This window comes from Balaenoptera borealis (assembly GCF_965194805.1).
Source record: "Balaenoptera borealis genome assembly, chromosome: 19".
Classification (NCBI taxonomy): Eukaryota; Metazoa; Chordata; class Mammalia; order Artiodactyla; family Balaenopteridae; genus Balaenoptera; species Balaenoptera borealis.
In genome coordinates, this window is record NC_138878.1 from 26,333,388 (window position 1) to 26,353,771 (window position 20,384).

At 55.1% G+C, this 20,384-nt stretch overlaps 2 protein-coding genes across 2 annotated transcripts; one reads left to right on the forward strand and one right to left on the reverse strand.

The window, feature by feature from the left end:
- The first annotated feature begins 1,355 nt into the window (after positions 1-1,355).
- On the forward strand, positions 1,356-4,195 carry ZNF319 (zinc finger protein 319). The gene is made up of 2 exons (XM_082368951.1): positions 1,356-1,783; positions 2,056-4,195. Exon 2 carries the CDS (start codon positions 2,307-2,309, stop codon positions 4,062-4,064), a length of 1,758 nt encoding a protein of 585 aa, XP_082225077.1. The 5' UTR covers positions 1,356-1,783; positions 2,056-2,306; the 3' UTR covers positions 4,065-4,195.
- A 58-nt stretch (positions 4,196-4,253) lies between these two features.
- SPMIP8 (sperm microtubule inner protein 8) lies at positions 4,254-20,183 on the reverse strand. The gene is given in 6 exon segments (XM_082369119.1): positions 4,254-14,482; positions 14,485-14,538; positions 14,666-14,727; positions 15,155-15,329; positions 15,550-15,611; positions 18,935-20,183. Coding segments are annotated over 6 exon segments (678 nt in total). The 5' UTR covers positions 19,158-20,183; the 3' UTR covers positions 4,254-14,380.
- Positions 20,184-20,384: the final 201 nt, after the last annotated feature.

A 20,384-nucleotide genomic window follows, 5' to 3' on the forward strand; every position in this document is an offset into this window, starting at 1 on the left:
CTGACCCCGCGGGCGGCCTGGAGCAGGTGAGCGGCTGGGCGCCCGGGGCCGCGGCTGGGCGCCACTCCCGCGCCCGCCGCACCCCTTCCCCAGCCGGCCCGGCCGCCCCTCCACTCCCTCCAGCCCGACCCGGCGGCCTCCTGAGCTCCTGGGCGGCCCAGGCCGACCTCGACGCGCAGCTGTCTCCCGGGCCAAGCCTGCAGCCCTGGGGCCTTTCTCGGGCCCAATCGCCCGCGGGGCCGGCCCTCGGGCCGCAGCGGCCTGTCCATTCCCGGCGAGGGCTGACAGGAGGCAGCCCAGCTGGGCCGGCGGGCAGTGCCGGCAGGGAGTTGATCGGCTTTCATTCGGTTTCCCAGGGAAGAGGAAGGGCTGGGGTGGGGCGCAGGTGGGGGCCTCCGCTTGCTTCCCTCACCCTAGTCTCTCATCCTCTTTCCTGAGTGGTCAGAGAGGCCTCTGGCCGCACCTTCCTGGAGGGGGGCCAGGGTGGGCAGCTGAGCCGGGGGCCTGGGACCGTGGACCCTGTGTCTGGCAGCCATTCATGCCGGAAAAAAAAAAAAACAGTTGGGTTGGCGCAGCCTGACCTAGACCTCGCTCAGAGTAGTTCTGCTTCCCTCTTTCCTGGGGAGGCTTCAGTACCTGCTCACTCATGCAACCTGCTGCCTCCACCCAGAGCAGCGGCTTCTTTACTTCTTCCCTTCCCAGAAAGATGCTGAGGTTGACAGCTTTTAGCCTGACTCTTATGTTTCTTTGGCAGAACAGTTAGAGGACAGGCTGGCCTGTAAAGGCATCCCTTCCTTCTCTTTTCATCGGGAGAAAACTTAGAAACTTTTCAATGTTAGAGGCAGAAGAGCTGGGAACCTGAAAGTGGGTTGCATCTGATTCTAAAAGTTGTTCCCTCTCGCTGTCATTACCTTATGCTGCCACAAAGTGGTGAGTTAGAGATTTGCCTGAGCTGGGTGGTCTTTACCTTCCATTGATTATCCAAAATGTTACAGACTTGGAGCAAGGGAACAGGGTTCTCTCCGGAAAGGTGATAGGGACGAACACTCTGTGGTTAGCATGCTACTTCCCACATTGCAGAGGCAAACTCGAAATTGCTTACATTTTCCTACAGGCCTTGACACTGTCAGATGAAGAGGATTTAGGACTTGTTTTGGTGCTCTGGGAGATGACTAGACTAGGGAACTTCTGCTATGTGGATATCTAGGCTGCATGGGTCTGTGGACCCGTCATCTAACCCACATCATGCACTGGCTCAGGTCCCTGCAAAGCCATCCCACTTATGTGAAGAGAGAACAGGCACATGGTCAGGGGGGAGGGCCTGGGGGGTAGTTGAGAGGGGTATGGGCCAGCCCCTGATGGGAGAAGGTTTCTGAGATGGTCCTCAGTTTCATGCAGTTGTTTTAGATATTGACTGACTGAGGCCGTTTGCTGTGGGGCCCTCAGGTCTGGGAGGCCTGGCCTCTTAGACCCCCAGTCTGTTCTTATGAGCAGTTGTGTCCTGGGTTGAGATTCAGCAACAGGAGAGAAGCTGGCAGGCCTACAGGGAGGCCTCAACCAGAGCCTTTCTGCTTTTATCTATCTTATGTACTGGGCTTCCAAGTAAGAAGTGTTTTACAAAAAAAAAAGTTATGTTACTAAAATTCTTGTTTTGGATGCCAGGGCCCTATCTGGTCACCTCCTTCTTTCTTTGGAGCAAGAGCAGAACTTGTGACTTCTTTGTATTGTGGACAGATCACCCCAGACTGTCACCAGTGAGACAGCTAATTGAAGAGGGTTGACAGTAAGCTGGGAGGTTGGGATGCCTGGCCCAGGGATGGGGAACTGAAGGTGGGTTGGGCATGGAGACAGCCACCGTCCCCTTTGCTGGAGGAGCTGAGCCGCCAGCAGACGTCTTTGGTAGCATGTGAAGGGAGCAGATCTCCCAGCCCTGAGCCCCTCTCGCTTCCCTGATGTGGTTTATGTCAATGTGGCGAGTGCAGGCAGATCAGGGAGAGGCCCCGGGAACAGCTGCATGTCCCTGCCTCAAGCTCACGATTTCTTTCTTCTCTACAGAACCAATCATCAGGGAAGGCAGAGCTTCCCTGCCATTGCTGGCACCCTGCCTCGAAGACCCCCGTCCTGTAGGCAGAGCCTTGTAGTCTGTCTTGGTTAATGACTTGGGCCGCCTGACTAGCCCCTCTCTGTGCCTTGTCTGAGGTCCTCATCCATACCTGATCCTGGGCAGCTTCTCTCTCTGGTGTGGGTCACCTTAAGCAGGGAAACTGAAGCCATTACTCTCCAAACCCTGTTTCATCTTCCCAAGCATGTCGGAAAGCTGGCAGCAGCCGCCGCAGACGCAGCCGCAGCAGCCGCAGCCGCCGCAGCCTCAACACCACGCAGAACCACCGCCGGCCCTGGCCGAGCACACACTGACCCCAGGCACAGCTGAGAACCCCCTGGGCTGTGCCGTCTATGGCATCCTTCTGCAGCCTGACCCGGGCCTGCAGCCCCCGCAGCACGCGCCCCTGCAGCCAGCAGGCGAGCCGGGCCCCAAGTGCGGCGTGTGCGGTCACGACCTGGCGCACCTGTCCAGCCCGCATGAGCACCAGTGCCTGGCGGGCCATGACCGCTCGTTCCAGTGCACGCAGTGTCTCAAGATCTTCCACCAGGCTACCGACCTGCTGGAGCACCAGTGCGTGCAGGCCGAACAGAAGCCTTTTGTCTGTGGCGTCTGCAAGATGGGCTTCTCGCTGCTCACGTCGCTGGCGCAGCACCACAGCGCGCACAGCGGCACTGGGGGCCTCGTGAAATGTTCCATCTGCGAGAAGACATACAAGCCCGCCGAGGCGGCTGAGCCCGCGGCCACTGCCGCCCCTTCGCTGCCCCCTGCACCCCCTCCGCCCGCCGTAGCCCCTGCAGAACAGGCCGACAAGCCCTACAGCTGCCCCATCTGCCAGAAGCCCTTCAAGCACCTGTCGGAGCTCTCGCGACACGAGCGCATCCACACGGGCGAGAAGCCCTACAAGTGCACGCTGTGTGACAAGAGCTTCAGCCAGTCTTCCCACCTGGTGCACCACAAGCGCACGCACAGCTCGGAGCGGCCGTACAAGTGCGCGGTTTGCGAGAAGACCTTCAAGCACCGCTCGCACCTGGTGCGCCACATGTACGCGCACTCGGGCGAGCACCACCTGTTCCGCTGCAACGTGTGCGAGCTGCACTTCAAGGAGTCATCCGAGCTGCTGCAGCACCCGTGCACGCCCAGCGGGGAGCGGCCCTTCCGCTGCGGCGAGTGCCAGAAGGCCTTCAAGCGGCCGTCGGACCTGCGGCAGCACGAGCGCACGCACAGCGCCGAACGGCCCTTCAAGTGCGACCTGTGCCCCATGGGCTTCAAGCAGCAGTATGCGCTGATGCGGCACCGGCGCACGCACAAGACCGAGGAGCCCTTCAAGTGCGGCCTGTGCGAGAAGGGCTTCGGGCAACCCAGCCACCTGCTTTACCACCAGCACGTGCACACCCTCGAGACCCTCTTCAAGTGCCCCGTGTGCCAGAAGGGCTTCGACCAGTCGGCCGAGCTGCTGCGGCACAAGTGCCTGCCGGGCGCGGCCGAGCGGCCCTTCAAGTGCCCGGTGTGCAACAAGGCCTACAAGCGGGCGTCGGCTCTGCAGAAGCACCAGCTGGCCCACTGCTCGGCCGCCGAGAAGCCTCTGCGCTGCACCCTGTGTGAGCGCCGCTTCTTCTCGTCCTCCGAGTTCGTGCAGCACCGCTGCGACCCGGCCCGCGAGAAGCCGCTCAAGTGCCCGGACTGCGAGAAGCGCTTCAAGTACGCCTCCGACCTGCAGCGGCACCGGAGGGTGCACACGGGCGAGAAACCCTACAAGTGCCCCAACTGCGACAAGGCCTTCAAGCAGCGTGAGCACCTCAACAAGCACCAGGGCGTGCACGCCCGGGAGCAGCAGTTCAAGTGCGTGTGGTGCGGCGAGCGCTTCCTGGACGTGGCCCTGCTGCAGGAGCACAGCGCGCAGCACAGCGCCGCCGCCGCTGCGGCCGAGGGCGCCTACCAGGTAGCCGCCTGCCTGCCCTGAGTCCCCGCCGCGGCCCCCACCAGGCCCGGCCCGGCCTCCTCGCACCCATCCCTGCACCGGCTCGGTGTTCTGAGGGAGGCCCTGGGCGTGAGGACAGAAGGGCACTGGGCAGGTGGAGGGTGTGGGTGCCTGGCACTCCCGGTACAGGCCTGGGGGGGGCGGGGGCGGCAGATTGCTGTGGCTGGTCCTGACCCCACAGACCTCTTTCCCATTACAGGATTCGCTCTCTTGAGAGACCTCAGCCTCCCTTGTCTCTGGGGGCCTGGAACCAGGCTGGAAGTCCAATGGCCTCTCTCCACCCCAACGAGGGGGTGGTGCTAGCCCAACCTTCCCAGACCTTTCAGCCTAATTAGAAATCGGATAGGTTAGGAAAGAGGAGGGTCACGGTAGCGCCTGGGAGAAGGGCTGGACTCCAGAGGTAGGCTGGGTGTAGGGCATCCCCCTTCAGGTTGCTGTTTGAGGGAGAAGGCCAGCTCCGTGATGTAGTCCTGGAACCAGGAGGGCAAACTGTGAGCCGCCGGCCTCTCCGTCAGCTTCAGCCGGGGGCGATGCATCTTCCAGGTTTCTGGCAGGCGAGACATACAGGGGTGCTGCACACCTGTGGGCTCAGTCTGCTTGGAGGACAATTGGCCCAGCCAGAGGGAGGAGGCAGAGAAGTTCTCCTGTGACTCACTCAGCCAGGGACAGTGCTGTCCGCAGGGAAAGGAGGAAAGGCAGCCTTTGCACCCAGGGCTAATCCCACTGTTTTGGAAGTGCCCCTCCCACCTTTGTGGCATGGTTCCAAGCACTGGTGGGGAACGCGCTCTCAGCCCGACAGAACTACTGATGTGAAAGAGGGGACTGTTAGATCACCTGGTGCCTGGGAGGAAGCAGGGCTAAGCCCGTGATCTTCCCAGTGGATGGGAACAAGTGTCACCCCTTTGAATTGTGTGAACCAAAGCCTCAAGGGCGTGGCCCTAATCAGCTCGCCCCAGCCCTGCTTCAGGGCCAAGACCATGCCTGGGTACCCAGGGTAGGGGAGGTGAAAGGACCATGGGAATGCCTCTGACCCCACAGTGCCCTCCCAGCCCATGGGCACCCTCCCCCATCAGTCTGGCTGCTGGCCTGTACTCCAGGGGTCTTGCTCTACCAAGATGCTCTAGACAACATCCAGCTACTTCCAAGGCCAGAGTGTTCTCCTTCGGGTCCTCCTAGGGTCCCCCTAGGTCTCTGGCTGCCCACTGGGCTCATGGAGCTGAGGGTGTCCAGGATAAGGAGTGGGCAGGGGAAGAGGGTTGTTAAGGAAACCGGTAGGTAGATGGAGTCGATTGGTATTGCTTGATGGCTGGGACTCTTCTCGGGAAGGCCAGAAGATCTTTACTATCAAAATGATTCTTTTGAACCCAGCTCTGCCCCACCCTCTCCCAGACCCCTTCCCTGGGTCTTAAAAGGAGACTTTAATCAGTGCCCACCCCAAGATCCCAGAGGAGCAAGGAGACCCGTCTTGTCCCACTCTCACCTTCAGAAGTCTGAAAAGCCCTCATCCCCCTCCTCTGCCTAGGTTCCTTTCCTGTGCCCGCAGAGAGGGGCTGGTCCTTCCCCTCGGTGCTGGCTTTAGTCACAATGCCTCAAAAGACATGGAACCCAGGCTGAAAACAGTCCCAACTGCTAATGTTTTTCTTTCACTTTGCTTTCTAAAAGCAGTTGTTATACTGTTCATAACATTGTATAGTTTAATTTCATGTCATTTTGGATCTTATATAAAAATGTGAGAATTTGGATTTTTAAAAAGAATGATTCCATTTTAGATAGCCCTTTTGATGTTAATATATAGTGAGTCCAATGTATGCTTTAGAAGTAAAGACATTGACCTTCACAGACCAAAGCACAGTTTGTTCTGGTCATTCTTTAGAGGGGAATGTTGGGTCGTGGAGAGGGAGTGAGGTGTGCAGGCCAGGGTGGCAGGCTTGGGATTGGGACATAAGGCTGGGTTCGAATGTTTTGAACATTCTGGTTGTGTGACTTTGGGCAAGTCACTTAACCTCTTTGGGACTCAGTTACCTCATCTATAAAATGGGGAGGTTAACCCTTGCCTTGCTTGGTTCTTGTGAGAGTTAAGTGGAGTCGCATATGGCGGCCCTGGTGGGGAAGCTGTGACGATGCTGACGGTACCAACTGCAGGACACTTGGGATCCTTGGGCTGTGACCTCTTGACATCCTTGGGGTTTAACTGCAGCCCCTGTAAAGGGAGCTGATCTGTGAGGGACCGGCAGCTCATGGATGGTCAGAAGCTGGGCACTGGGCCTGGTAAGCAGGAGAGCTTGCTTAGCCCCAGTGGAAAATCAGGGTCTGCCTGGAGCAGCCTACAGGCGCCGCCCCCGAGGATCACCATGCTCTCACCCCACTCCTGCTCACCCTGTCGCACGGTGATCCCTCTGCATGTCCAACCCAGCCGCCTCCACCTCAGCCTTCCTGCACCCCTCTTCTGTCCCCTATCCTGTCCCCCAGTGGGCCAACTGCAACTCAAGCTCCTCCTGTTTCTCAAAGGCAAGGGTGGAGGTGGGGAGAGGAAGGTAGAAGCAACTCCCCCCAGGTCTGAGAGCCAGTGGAGGGTGGTCAGGAGGGACCCCTGCCCTGAAGGTAGGGGTGGAGGTGAGGGTAGAAAGAGGACAAGGAGCTACCCACGCCGCAGGGAGCTCAAAACTGGCTGCAGAAGTCTTAGTGGAGAGGCCAGGGGGGATCCCGGATGTGACCAGGACCCCATGGTCCTCTTACTCCCTCTGCGTGTGGCCACAGGAGGACTCTGCCCTTGAGAAGCCGTGTGCAAGCGTCCACCTCTCAGCGAGGACGCCCAGGGCCCCTTGTCCCTGTGCCCGGCTTGAATCCTGGCTTCCTTTCTAGTTCAGTGACCTTAGGCAAAACCCACCCACATCGCAGAGACTCCTGGAAAGCACTGGCATGTGTTGGGTGCCTTATAGCTTCAGGTTGCTCTTCCTGAACAGGTGGCGTTCTGCGTGTGCCCTGGTGTTCTTCCTTTGTCCCCACCTTGCCTCCCCTCACAAAGCAGTGGGGCTCCCACCTGGACTAAAACCAGGGCCGTGAATGGAGCCCTGGCCTGGGGGCCTGCGTGTTCAGGCTCAGGTCTTAGACCTTTGATAAGTGATCCCAGGCAGGCTCTGTTCCTCTTGGGGCCTTGATTCCATCTGAAGCAGAGTTCTTGACCTCTGATCTCTAAGGGTCCTTAGAGACCTGTCGCTCTGATTCTGGGAAGGTAACCGGATCAACCCGTGGCCCCTATTCCCCTTCCTGCCTCTCTCGGCCTCCAGTCTGCTCCCCACCTGTCTCATTCTGGTCTCTCTTGATTGTAAGTGACAGAAACAGCACAAACTGGCTTAAGCAGCTACACACTGTGCCCGGCCACACACACAGGTACCTCTCCCACCTACCTGCCCAGGAACCCCACCGCTTCCTGTGTCCCATAGCTGATGTGAGGCTCCATCTCTTAGAGCGTGGAATTTTCATGGGGGAATTTCAGGTGCTATGGCTGGGGTACAAACTAGCACTATCATCTTTAATATCCGGGTAGTCATCCCCTTTGCCCCAACCACTGACAGGATGGGAAGAGGGTGGTACCTTGGGGTGAGGGGTGACATGTGGATGAGGGCCAGAGGAGCGAGAGCGAGAGGCTGACATAAATTCACACTCTGGACTTAATAATTTCCCCTTCCTGGGGAAAGAGGCACTGCTGGGTGGGGTGGGGGTCCCTTCTCCTGGGTCCTTGAAGTCATTGCCAGGGCAAGCTGGGCCACCAAAGACAACTTTCTTAGGGAGCCCATCATCTTGACGGCTCTGTCAGACTCCCACTGTGTGGCTGGCTCTGTGCTTGGCCCCCCAGGGGGGCAGTGGGAGAGGACCCTGCTCTCCAGGGGTGGAGCCTGCGCTCGTGAACCACCGTGGCAGTGCTGTGCTGTCGTAGTTAAGAGCACCACAGTCAGGCCTGGCTGGAGTCCTGCCTCTGCCATCCTGCCTCATCAGCACCAAAGCTTTGGGAAGGTTTTTGGATCTCTCTGGGCCTCATTTTCCTCATCTGTGAAATGGAGCCATTAATGCTCTCTTCTGGGCTTAGGGTGAGGGTCCCGTGAAATGACCTGTGTGGAGTGTTTGCCACGTAGTGGCCACTCAGGAAAGCAGAACACTGGGAGGTCAGAGGCAGAAGGGAGCCAGCCTAGCTCTCCTACCTGAGCGTCAGGGCTCTCCCACGCCCACCCTGCTACACAAGACCTTTCCCATCCACCAGCTGGTCTGAGCCTCATACCACCTCCATGAGATGGGCAGGGCAGACCTGAGGATGTGTTTTGTGCTGATCCTTGAGAAGTCCAGGGGCTTCCCAAAGCCGTACGCTTAGCGATGAGAGAGGCCTGGCGTTGTGGGGTCTGGCTAGGTGGGGGGATAGGCGGCGGGGTGGGACCTCCTGGGCTCTGAACCCACAGACCTCCAGAGGCAGCCACTGAAGCCTGGGGCTCTGGCTCCAGCCCACTCTTTGCGGGCCAGGAAGCCGGGAACAATGGCCGGGACTGGTGCTGGCACCAGGGCTGATGGGGGCAGGAAAGCTCTTCACCAGCAGGCGGAGGGGACAGCCAGCCCTCGGGCCTACTCTCAGCTCCTTGAGGGACTGGAGCCTCCGTTTTCTGTCCTCCCATCTGTGCAGAGGCAGCTCCATGGAGAGCCTCCACCTGACTTCCCAGTCCCCAACCTCATCCCTCCTCCAGAGCAGGCCCCAGACAGGACCGTGGACTGCTCGGGCCTTGGAAATTTGCCCAAGGCCTCTGCGCCTGGGCCAGGCTCGCCTGTGATAAGCTCCGCATCCCATCCTCAAGACGGTGCTTTCTTTGTTCCTTGAAGGTCATGCCTCCAGGAAAAGCCTTGGCCGCTATTGATTTTTGCAGATTCTGGCAGGAATGCCCAGTCCTCCTTCAGGGCCCTGAAAAGGAGGTTGAGGGGAGGGGCGGAGGTGGGCTGGGGCCCGTGGGGTCTCCCTCCTCACCATGCGTGTGTGTCCATCCCCATTCTGGGTCTGCATTCCTGCCTTTGTTCATCCATAAGCATCACTGAGCACCGGCTGTTTGCCAGACGCTGAGCTGGCGCGGCAGGGCATGAAGGTAGAACTTCAGATGAGAGAGTTTTGAGGTTTTCATGTATCAAAAGGTAGGGTCAAAAATGTCAAAGCTGCTGGTACTTAGTACAAAATATTACCTGTGAGAGTCCTCCCCAGCCCTCACCCTGTTCTCCCTGAGCTAGGACCCTTACTCCATCCCTGATCCTCCCCGTTGCCAGCCCCAGGGTGAGGGTATGTGTTTTGCGTGTTGCTTTGTAATAAACACAACTATTACTTTGTAGTAGTTGTTTCATTTAGTCCACATCCGTGTGTTGGTTCTGGGAGGCCCCAGGCCCCATTCCTGAGTCCCAGATCCTGTTAGAGAGATAAGAGGGGCCGGCGAGTGCAGTATTTCCCAAGATCCTACTGTGGGCCAGAGGCTATGAGTTAGTCCCCCTGAAACAGCTACGGTTCCTGTCCTCATAGTCTTGGGGAAGAATTGGGGAGAAGGGAGGATTTGAGAGAGGTCTGCCTGGAAGAAAGGGTGAGGTTTGGATAGGAAGAGATGGGGAAAGCATTTCAGGTGGGAGGAAGGCGTTGACTAAAGGTTAGGAGGCAGACAGGAGCCTGGGTGTTTGGAACAGCAAGGAGACTGGTGATGCCGTCGGGGGTAGGGGTAGCACATGGAGGCCCAGGGCCTGGGTACTGGATTGGGATCAGGCCAGAAAAGCCTGGAGGTGAGGCCATGGGGGCTGGGCTGTCCCCAAGGCAATGGCCACAGGGAGGATTTCTACTGTGATCTCTCTATGAGGAGCAAAGAGCCCCCTGAGGCTGAGGGAACTTCCAGGCGGGGAGACAGTGGCACAGGCTGGGTGGCTTCTCTCCATCTCTTGGGATTTTCAACCTGCAGATTCTGCCACTGGCAGTAACTCCAAGAGAACTTTCTGGTGGAACATCTTCTCCTCTCTCTAAGCTCAGGTCGAATGTCCCTACTGGTTTCCCCCCGACTCTTGGCGTGCATCTCTCTCATAGCAGGAAGGCAGTAGAGTATGGTGGCCACAGGCTCAGGGGGTCAGGCAGGCTGGCTTCAATTCCCAGCTCTGCCAACCACCAGCTGTGTGACCATGGGCCAGTCACTTAGCCTTTCTGAGTTCATTTCATCATCTGTAAAATGGGTCTAAAACTGCCCACCTCCTGGGCACTGCAAAGTGCTTAATATTGATACATTGCCTTGCACGTAAAAAATAGCAAGTGCATACTAAATCAGACTTGTTAATGTGCATCTACTCTGTATTTCCTTTATTCTTGGGCACATATTTTTATATCTACGAAATTAGGATTCCATGTACAACTGGTGAGGAAGGACCTAATCAAATTCCTAGGCTTGAGGAACATGGTCTAGGTGTGCTCACATTCTCACCTTCTGCTTTCAGGTTTGAATCAGCTGGGTTTACCTCTCTCCTACTGGACTAGAAGTACCTCTAAGGCAGGCAAGTCTTCTGGTCTGTGTCCCAGCACCCAGCATGGGGTCTGGCAAGGCCTTGAATGTCTGCTGGGCCAAATTCCCAGAGGGACTTGTCCAGTCATTCAGTGTCAAGGAAACAGGGCCACGAGAAGACACACAGGCACTTGATTCCCTCTGGTATCTCAGCGCGCTCTCTGGAGCTCCCTGACTGCGCCCAGTCTCACACAGGCCAGGACTCCAGCATCTCCGCTATGAGCCTCGGGCAAATCTATTTCTCTCTGAGCTGTCATGTTGGAGGGGACACTCAGGGCTGAAGAATGTGGCTCTCATACCTCAGGGGCCTTTGCCAATGGCTTCCCAAGGTTCAATCCAGGTGGACTGCCCCTGGGCTTGGAGGAAAGTGCTTCTTCCTGCATGAAATGGCAGGAAGCTGGATACCTCCTTGACAGGCCCCCAAGGAGGAAAGGGCTCTGATCCACTTACCACTTCCCATCCCCTCCTCCCCATGCTCCTGTCTCCTGCCCTGTTGTCAGCAGAGCTCCATACTTCAGGACAGAGGACAGACTCCCTCCCTCACCTCGGTATAAGGGTGATGATCTCCAACACCACCCCCAAAAGAAATTAAAATCAGCCTCGAATTTGTAAGGCAGGCTCTGCCTGCATATCAGACAACAAAACAACTCATTTCCTTGTTTATTACCCAAGGTTGAACAAAAGACCCCCATTCTGGGAAATAACTTATTCTACGAATATTGAGCACAAACTGTATGTGAGTACTGTGACAAGTGCTGGGACTGACTTCGAGTCCTGGGTTCTGGTTTTGGCTGGAGCCTTTCCCTGATCTGGGCCTCAGTTTTCCCATCTGTGAAATAGAGTAGCTTTGGTTCTGCTCACTCTCCTGGGTACTTATGGAGTATGAGGCCTGGAGGAGATGATGTGTTCTAAACAGTATAACACAGGGTCCAGAGGTGAGGGGCTGGTATTATTGTTTTAATCTCCTTCCACCTGAGACCAGGCTTGCATCCACTAGGTGCTCGGTAAATATTAGTGGAAGGGGATGAGGAGGATGTAAGTCAGGGTTTCCTAACCTTTGTGGGCACTGACTCTCCTGAGAATCAGATGAAAACAAGGAGACTTTCCATGGAAAATGCACATGTGGGTGGACCCATGGTTTTGGACATGATTTCAGAAGGTTCATGGATCCCTGAGGCCTCAGATCCTAGCACCAGAAGTCCTGTTCAAACAGTTCTTGAGCTTGGCGGCTATTTACCCTGATCTGGGTCTGTCCTTGCAGACTGGCCACAGGTGGGATGGTATTTGGAAGGTCCTGGAGCTAAGTGCTGATGCTGGCTGCTCTAACACCCAGCCATGCCGAGACACTCTTCTTTAGCCCAAAACTTTGAGCAGGGTTATTCTGGACCTGGCCCAGGAGCCCCACGGCTGTCCCCAGCACATCAGGCCTCCTTTCTGTAGGTTGGTAGGCAGGTGAGGGCTAGTCCTGAAGCTATGTGGATAGAGCAGATAACTTTTTGCTTACATGGTATGTTCATTGGCAGTGCTTTGGAGAGAGGAAACTTTCTTCTCTGAGTGGGCTTGGGCACCTCATCTTACTTCCACACTCAGCTGCTTCACAGGGAATAGAGACCATAGGCCAACCCTCCAGGGCCTGATTCCACTTCTTCAGGGGAACCCTGGGCCCAGGGAGGCCCCCAGCACACACTGGGATGGCAAGGGCTTCTGAGAGAGGGGTCTAAAATCCCTTTTGAGCCCCCTCTTTTCTCTTTAGGGCTCAAGTTCAGAGTCTGAGGTGGAAGGGGCTTGGTTGTAGGCTTATGAGCAGGGGAACGGGGGCACAAAGGAAACCTAATTCTCAGGCAGGCCTGCCTCCGTACCTCATCCCTGGCTGGGCCCTGGGGCCTAGACCCTGATTCTCTACCTGGGGTCACCAGACATCTTTCCCAACTCCCCCCACCGCCACCAGTCCTCCAGGAGTTGGCAGGAGGCAAGTAAGGGTAAGACATCCTGAGGTCCTGAGGTCCTGATTCTCCCCCAGCCCCTGCACCACACACACACACACACACACACACACACACACACACACACGGGTGTGGTGCCTCCTTATGGAGCATAAGGTTTATTTCCAGTCAGGCTAAACTCTTAGGGAGATGGGTGCTGCCGCCATATACCCTCTGTCCTGCTGGGGAACCTGAGGTGGCATGGTTCGGCAGCCTGGGGATCGGCCTCCTTTTCACAGATTAACGCCAGGGTGTCAGGTAGTTAACACGACTGTGGAAAGAAACAGGTGAGGTGGGGGCCTCTAGGATGTCCTGGGGAAAAATCAGGCTGTCCTTCTCTAGGCCTTCCCCACCAAACCCACCTTCTTGCCCTCAAGGCTCTGAAAACACAGCTTCTGTCCTGTCTCTCTATGGCTCAAGAGCCTTCAATGGCTCCCTATTTCCTTTAATATATTTTTGGCTGGTCTGTTTGACTTTCAAGCCCCACTTCCAGTTTGCCTCATCTTTATCTCCCGTGAGCTTTACTCACTTTTCAATCATTTAGTGAGCCCACTCTGGCAGGCATTAAAGCTTTCCCTTGTGTGTGCACAGGGCGGGTGAGAGAAGGCAAACTTTCATCAATAATTATAATGCAATAGCCTGTGTGCTCTAAGATGGAGAGGGATGCACATACGGAGACCAACTGGAGGGGGTTTTGAGCTGGAGGGGAAAGGCAGAAGGTCAGAGAAGACTTCAAGGAGGATGGGACATCTGGGCTGGGTTTTAAAGTGTAAGGAGGAGTTTTCCAGGCAGAGGTAGAAAGATCATCTAGGTGCTGAAACAGCACAAGCAAAGATATGGAGTGCTTGGTTGCTTGGTTTGGGTTGCACCCAGGAGTCTGGTACTGCTAAAGTGTAGGGAATGGGGCTGGAGAGGTGGGAGATGGCCAAATTATGAAGGTGCTTGAATATCTTGCATTCTTCTCCTGGGAGCACTTGTCCCAGCCCTTACCACTTCACCTGCTTCCTGGAACGCAGATTCTTGGCTCTTTCCATTATATTTCTTATATGTCTGTTTACTCTTCCAGTCCCTGCTCTTCTCCTAGGTAACTCCACCCCCCCAATCCCCCTAACCCCCGTCTTTGCCTTTTGGTCTCCTCTGGGCCAAATCGGGAGGGAAAGGCACTCTACTGCCTCCACCTCCCAGTGGGCTGCACTTTTGCCTGGCGAAGATCTCTCCAGGGGGAAGACCTTCGCGCCCCCCTGACATCATCCGGGAGGGTACCAATTCTCTGGCGCCTCCTTCATGAGGGCCCGCGCGCTGCCCGACTGGGGGGCGTGGCCAAATGTGGGGCGGGGGCGGGGTCATTCCCCCCCCCCCCCCACTGCAGTTGGAGCCCTACCTGTAGATAGAGCCGAAGCGTCGGAAAGCATTCCTGCAAAAGAGAGAGGAGGGTGAGGCCGAGGTGAGGAAGGGTGACCCTCTCTGGGAACAAACACGTCAGCAGGCGCCATCCCACCAAGATTACACTGCACCTTCGCCCCACCTTAACTCCTCCACTCTGAAAGGTGGAGTTGCTAGGGGCTGGATGACAGGATGCTCCGTTGGGTAGGAATTAAACATTTAGTCGTTTTAAAGTTGCAATTTTCTTGTGGTGTTTCGGAGCCAATCAATTCTTCCTAGGTCTCACATTTTCAAGGGCCACTAGGTATGCGGTGGTGAAAGCAGCCAAGACCCCACTCTCCTTCCGCCAGGTATGGGGTCCCGGGGTCTGTGGGGTCACTTACAGGGAGTCGAAAGGCAGGGGTTTCTGTCCATAGCGATCCAGGCTGGGATTCTGGTTAAGACAGAACTGGGGCGGGCCAGAGGAATTGGGGGGCGGTGTCCACTGAGTAGAGGGGACACGGACTCCCCCGCCGAGGCCCCGCACAGCACTCTCTGCCGGAGATATTGGCCCTGGGCACTGGGAGACCTTACTCTCGGTCTCTTCTCCCCCTCCCCGACCCCCGTGTTAGCCGCTTCTCTCCCACCCCCGCCCCGCCAGGGACGGAGCAGCGCGCCTACCTACCCGCCAGTTCTGGGTCACCTGCGGCTTCAAGTACCGCGCCGCGTAGCCGCTGAAACTCTCGACTGCAGAGAGAGCGCCCATCTCTGGCCCCCCGCCAGCCCAGAGCAAGCCCCGCCCCTACTCTTAACTGAGCCCCGCCCCTAGATCAAGCCACGCCCACGCCTGCTCCTAGAACCAGTCCCCCTCCGGACTAAGCTCCGGCAGTCCCAGAACCAACCCTGCCCTCCAACCTCCGCCTCACTGGCTCCCACTGGCTCGGGCCTGGCCCCGCCCCCTCCCCAGGACAAGCCCTGTCTCCGTGAACCTCAATCTGTCTGGGTCCAGCCCGCTCTGAGTGCCCCAGCTGCTCCTATCTCCTAGACCTGTCTTTGTCAGAGCCCACCCCCGAAGCCTCCCGCCCGCGGTCAGCGCTCGGCGTCCCGGCTCCAGGGACCCAGCGGCCCAGTTGTCTCTCCCACAGTAAGGCATCCTCCCCGCCGGTAGACTGACCCTTCCTGCTCGGGCAGGGCAGCTTGAATTCGCCGGCAGAGGACACGAAGCGGGACCAGTTCTCGATGGCGCGCGTGAAGTTGGGCCAGTCGACCCTGTTGATGCCCGGTGCGATGGGCTCCAGCTTTCCCTCGCGGCACCTATTTCGGAGCCTCTGGCCGGTCGCCGTGATGTCCTGCCAGGATGAAGGGAGTCAGGGCGCGGGGGGCACTTGAACCATCTGACCCAGGGGGCTCTGAAGCCCCTGAAGGAGATGCAAAGGGGCTAGGGTCCCAAGCTGGTAGCTGAGGAAGTGCACGGAGTAGAGCCCAGCACTCGAGGTGCTTGGGGCTAGGTGCACGCGGGACCTTCAGGTCCCCAGAGCAAACCCAGGGCCAGGGGCAAAGGACACTCACCAAGCACTGCAGGCGTTTGTTGGGGACACCGAGGAGTGTGAAGTAGGCATTGTCAAAGTCATCTGAAGGAGAAAGAGAAAGGGAGGAGTCCACCAGTGGTCACAGGCCCACACAGGAGAGGTTTGGTCCACACTGCTTTAAAAGGTTTTTGAAATACTTGACAACTTAAAAAAAATCTAAGATCAAGTGGATTCTTACTTAACACACCCCATTCAACAGAACAAACTCCAAATAGATAAAAAATTTCAATGTAAAATAATGAAACCATAGACGTACTAGAAGAAAACATGGATAAATTTCTTTATAACCTTGGGGTGGGGGAGGCCTTACCAACTCTAATTCAAAATCAGGTAGCCTAAAGAAAATATTGATAACTTGGACTACATAGAAATAAACTTCTGCATGGCAACATAAGGAAACACAAGGAAAGTCAAAAGACAAATGGGAAAAGAATATTTCCACTTATTTTGTAGATGAGGTGAAATTTCCGTAATATTGAAAGAATTCCTATAAATCAAGACAAAATAAAATAAAATAAAACAAAATAGAAGAAAAAGAGAAAAAAAGAAAAATGGGTCAACAGTCTGCATAGGTAGTTCACAGACAAACACAAGAAATGCAAATGGTCCCTAAACTATGAAAAGACACTCAGCTTCATTCATAATAAGATACATGCATATTCAAACTACATTGATACCAATTTTTCATATCAGATTGGAAACAATCCAAAAATGAGTGCAGTTATCAGAAACAGGGCCATTGCCATATATTGCCAGCAGGGGTTATAAATTGATTTGAGCCTATGGAAAGAAATTGGCATTATCTATCAGAATTATAAATACACATACCTTTTGACCCTATAGTCCCACTTCTGGGAATTTATCCTACTTTAGAGTTGCACAACTGGGAAATGATGTGGGTAGAAAGTTTACCCATTTCAGCATAGTTTGTAATAGAAAATGATTGGAAATAACTCAAGTGTCTGTCATTAAATGACTGGTTAAATAAACTATGATACATTCTCACTATGCCTTGATTAAAAATCAGTAGAGGAAGTTCTTGATTCAAAACCTTCCAAGGTGCAGAAGAGTATATGCCTTTATATGGCTTTAAAGCCTAAAATTGAGACGATTGGAGGCAGAGAAGAATATACATTCAGGTCATCACCTAACCAAGTCATCAAACTTAGCATCATGCATAGTGGGATAATGACATTATGTGCCTCCTGCTGAGCCATCATGGCAAATATGGCATCCAACACCTGTGAAAGCTTCTACAATCAAGCTTCTACACCTATCTTCTAGTTTACAGAAAATAGACTATCAAGGTAAACAGCACCATAAGGAAACAATCACTCAAATTCACAATGTAGGACTCGTCTACAATAAAACTGTTTTGGACTCTTTAAAAAGTCAATATTATGAGGGAAAAATGGAAAGTGGGTAGACTGTTTTAGACTAAGACACAAGAGACATGACAACAAATTACAAGGCACAATCCTAGATTGAACCCTGGTTCCAAAATTTTTTTGACAGCTATAAAGGACATCTTTGGGGATAATTGGGGACGTTTTAATACGGACTGAATATTAGCTGTTAGGGAATTATTTTTAACTTTCCTAGACGTGATAATGGTATTGAGGTTGTTTCTATCATTGGGAACTGCTTGCTAAAGTGTGTGTGTGTGTGTGTGTGTGTGTGTGTGTGTGTGTGTGTGTGTGTATGTTTGTGAGAGAGAGAGAGAATGAAAACAATATGTCAAAACATTAATTGAAACAGGTGGAAGGTAATGAATGTTCATAGTATTAGTCTTTCAACCTTCCTCTATGTTTGAATATGTTCCTAACAAAAAAAGTTGGGGAGGAAAATAATAGGTTTGTATTTACAGTAGCAAACAATGGAAGGATTCAGCAGGAGCTCAGAGTGGTTACCTGTAAGTGGGGATGGCAGGGGGAGGAGTGAGAATTTTTAAAATGTACATTGTTACAGCATTTTGAATTTTGAAACTGTGACTCCATTGCTTTTATTAAAAACATACTTGCAATACTCAAGAGCTCTCCCTAAAAATCTAGATCCCTGGCCTCTCCTGGAAGCCAGGAAATTGGTAGAACTGTGCTGACCTTTCCCACACAGTATCAGCAGGACCCCATAGCTGCTCCCCTTCGGAGGGGGGGGGTGTGGGGACTCCACCTCACCTTTCACCCCTTCCCCCCACTGCGTTCCCACCCACTTCCCGTATTTGTGTTTCCCATCGTGGCCCTGTAGGGGTCTCTGTGGGACCTCTGGAGATCTCCCTATAGTCTCTGACACCCTCACTCCACCTGTCACCTGGGTCTGAACCTGGGTATCACCCTGGACTCCTCACTCTTGCCCCTCTACCCACACTGGTACCAAATCGTGTTACTTTATCTCCTAAATACCTTCCAAATCCCTCCCCTGTGGCCAGACACTATCACTACTTCCTGAAGACTGTGGTCCCTCCCAGTGTCCTAATCACTCACCCTCCCCCCCATCATCCACTTCTAGTCTCTCTGGGTCACCCACTCCCCACGGCCCCAATGCTCAGACCTCTTTCCTTCTTAAAGTCTTCAGAGGTTCTTATCTACCTCCCCAGGAAGTCCAGACCCCTGAGCTTAGCCCTCCATGAGCTGTGTCCTCATCCCCAGCCACAGCTCCTGCTGCCCCCGCACTCCTTATCCTCCCATCCAACCACACCCCTCAAGTTCACCAACACCTCATGCAGCTTTTCCCCTCCAGGCCTCTGCATGTGCTGTCCCCGCTAGCTGGAGCGCCTTTGTTCCAGGCACAGTGTCAGGCACAAAGCAGGCAATGAATAAATGTGCTGGAATGAATGAGTGTGGGTGTCTGTGTGGCACCCCTATCTCCATACCCATTCTTCCTTAGCCCCGTGTGGCCCTTTACCCCAAAGGCTCCCATGTCCACCTCTCTTTCATGACAGGTGTCTTTCTCTTCCTTTTTCAAAGGGAGAGATGATTGGGCAGAAGTTGTTATTATTGCTATTATTATTCCTCCTCCTCCTGCAACTGCTGACCTCTGCACAGTTCCCTCTCCATTAATAATAACAACATTATTGTTGAGCACATATTATGTGCCAGGCACTACTCCAAGTGCTCTTCATGCCTTATCTCATTTTAATCTCAAAATAGCCCTGACAGGCCGGCACTGTTAGCGTCCGCATTTTACTGATAAGGAAACAGAGGCTCAGACCTGGAGGATACCCAGGCAGGGAGGAGCAGAGCGGGGACGACTCCCTTTAACCCTTTCACCTGCCACTCATGGTTTCTCCCTCCGAGATCTCTCTCCTCCAAACCACCCACGCCTTCCCCGAAGGCCCAGAGGGGCCGGTGGTGGCCAGGTGGCCTGACCTTTGCGGCAGTAGGTGGTGGTCTGGCAGTGCTCGTCGGAAAGGCAGGCCCTGACGGAGTCCACGTCCACGCGGCGCAGGCTGGGCAGGGCTGGGTGGTAGAGCTGCTGCTTCACGCCGGCCAGCTTGTTGCGCCGCCGCGCCACGGGCAGCAGGACGGCCGGGGGTGCGTACACGTGGGTGGAGCCGTCCTCCCAGGGCACCAGGTTGATGATGCGGGCCATGGCTGGGGGGGCAGAGACACCCCAACCAGACACCCTTCTGTGTGGGAACACAACCTTGGCCAGTGCCGGTTTGTCTACTCGTCCAACAGGTACTGACCACCTACTGTGTGCCAGGAGCTATGGTGGGGTCAGGGACGCTCAAATACACACACACACAGAGGATGTGCTAAGGGCCCTGGCAGAGGGCAGTACAGGGGGGTGTGTGTCTGGGGAGGCTGAGGCATTCAGCGAATGGTCTAAAAGAGATGCCATTTGTGTCTGTTCTTCAATAATGAGCAGGAAGCGGCAGCAGCAGCAAGTGGATTCACAATTGAGCTCAGTCTGCCTCTGGGTAATTAATTATGGACTTCTGGCCTTAGCTAAGGTATCTGGCATTTACTCAACATTCTACAGGGAGACATAGAAAGGTTTTAAATAAGGGGAGAGACGTGATAGACATGAACTAGAAAAAATATGGCTGGTTCCCCAGTGCTTCGTTTTAAAAAGTGGATATTCCCAGAGCCTTTGAGTCATTTAAACTTTAGTGAGAATTTGTTGAGTCCCGTTGCTTTCTTCCTGACTCCAGGTGGAGGTGAGAGATGGAGGTGGGCGGTAGGGAGGTGGGCAGGAGGAGAGAGGACCTTGGGCCATGGAGGAGCACGGAGGGGGCATGGCGACCAGATGGGGAGGCCGCCTCGGAGGCTGGGCCTTTGTGGGGAAGGGACAGGGAAGTGGGGAAGTGAGGGCAGAGGGGAGGGAGGGCTCCCTGCTCCTGATCCACCACAGTGGTACCTCACCTGCAGGCCACGGGCCCCAGGTGCACAGGCTTACGGGGATTTTCTGCTCTTCCGACTGCTCAATGGGGAAAAGAGGCAGGGAGATGGGCCGAGCCCCAGTGCCTTATGAGGCAGTAGGAGAATAAAGGGACATTCTGCGGAGACAATGCCCATTGCAGCCTGATTGTGAGGGCACCGTCTCCTCGGCAACCATGACAACCGGAGGCTCCGAGGAGAAGAGCCTGCTGCCAGGGGTCCTTGCCCTGGACCCCTCTTTCAGCCTTCCTGAAGGATGCTGTCTCCCAGGCCTCACACAGGCTGGGCATGTTGGGGAAATCAGACAAGGAGCTGGGTCTCCCTGGGGGTGGCCATGCCAGGGCTGGCCAGGGCTGGCCAGGGCAGGCTGTGTGACCCTAGACTACTTACTGTCTCTATCTGGGCCTCAAGTCTCCCATCTGTGTTAGGCAAGGGC